Source organism: Opisthorchis viverrini, assembly GCF_000715545.1.
Source record: "Opisthorchis viverrini unplaced genomic scaffold opera_v5_8424, whole genome shotgun sequence".
NCBI lineage: Eukaryota > Metazoa > Platyhelminthes > Trematoda > Opisthorchiida > Opisthorchiidae > Opisthorchis > Opisthorchis viverrini.
In genome coordinates, this window is record NW_008762117.1 from 1 (window position 1) to 596 (window position 596).

At 44.6% G+C, this 596-nt stretch overlaps 1 protein-coding gene across 1 annotated transcript; it reads left to right on the forward strand.

The window, feature by feature from the left end:
* Positions 1-139: 139 nt before the first annotated feature.
* On the forward strand, positions 140-430 carry T265_16237 (hypothetical protein; the record flags this gene model as incomplete). The annotated part of the gene is made up of 1 exon (XM_009179807.1): positions 140-430. A coding segment is annotated over one exon (291 nt), but the record flags the coding sequence as incomplete, so codon positions are not given.
* Positions 431-596: the final 166 nt, after the last annotated feature.

Consider the following 596-nt stretch of genomic DNA (forward strand, 5'->3'; position numbering starts at 1 on the left):
TTATTATTATTATTATTGTTTACTGCGTGTTTGTGGTAGACCAGCTCCGCCCCGCTCGATTGTGATGTTGAACAAACCCACCTATCATCTCTCATACTCAACTGATTTGATAATGTGCTTTCATTATTTCTACAGCCACATGGACAATGAGGCTGGTCCTCCGACTGAGGAACCAGTAACGGCTGCGGTTCAATCCGAGTCGGACTCCGCTTTAGAAGCTTGGTGGGATTCGTTTTTGAAGCAAAAGCGAGCGGAGGATGCGTTGGATGCAGAGCTTCGTTCTACATGGGAAAATTGCAGCCAACGGCGCCTAAAGTTTGCGCGGGAAGTGAAGCAAATGGCCGAACTTTATCAACCGATAGAGAAGCTTATCCAGACTGTGCTCGAATCTGACAAGGCACATCGTGGAGATAATCTCTATCGAGAGTGGGGTAAGTGTCATATTATGAGTGCCTTGGCCCAAATAGATAGGATTTTCAATTTTCCATATCCCAGGATTATATATTGATCTAATACTTTCTCGGTTCCATCCTGATATGGGTCCGCTAATCGATGTCAATGGCATTTGTGTTGTCAGTTTCTATCCAGATTGCATG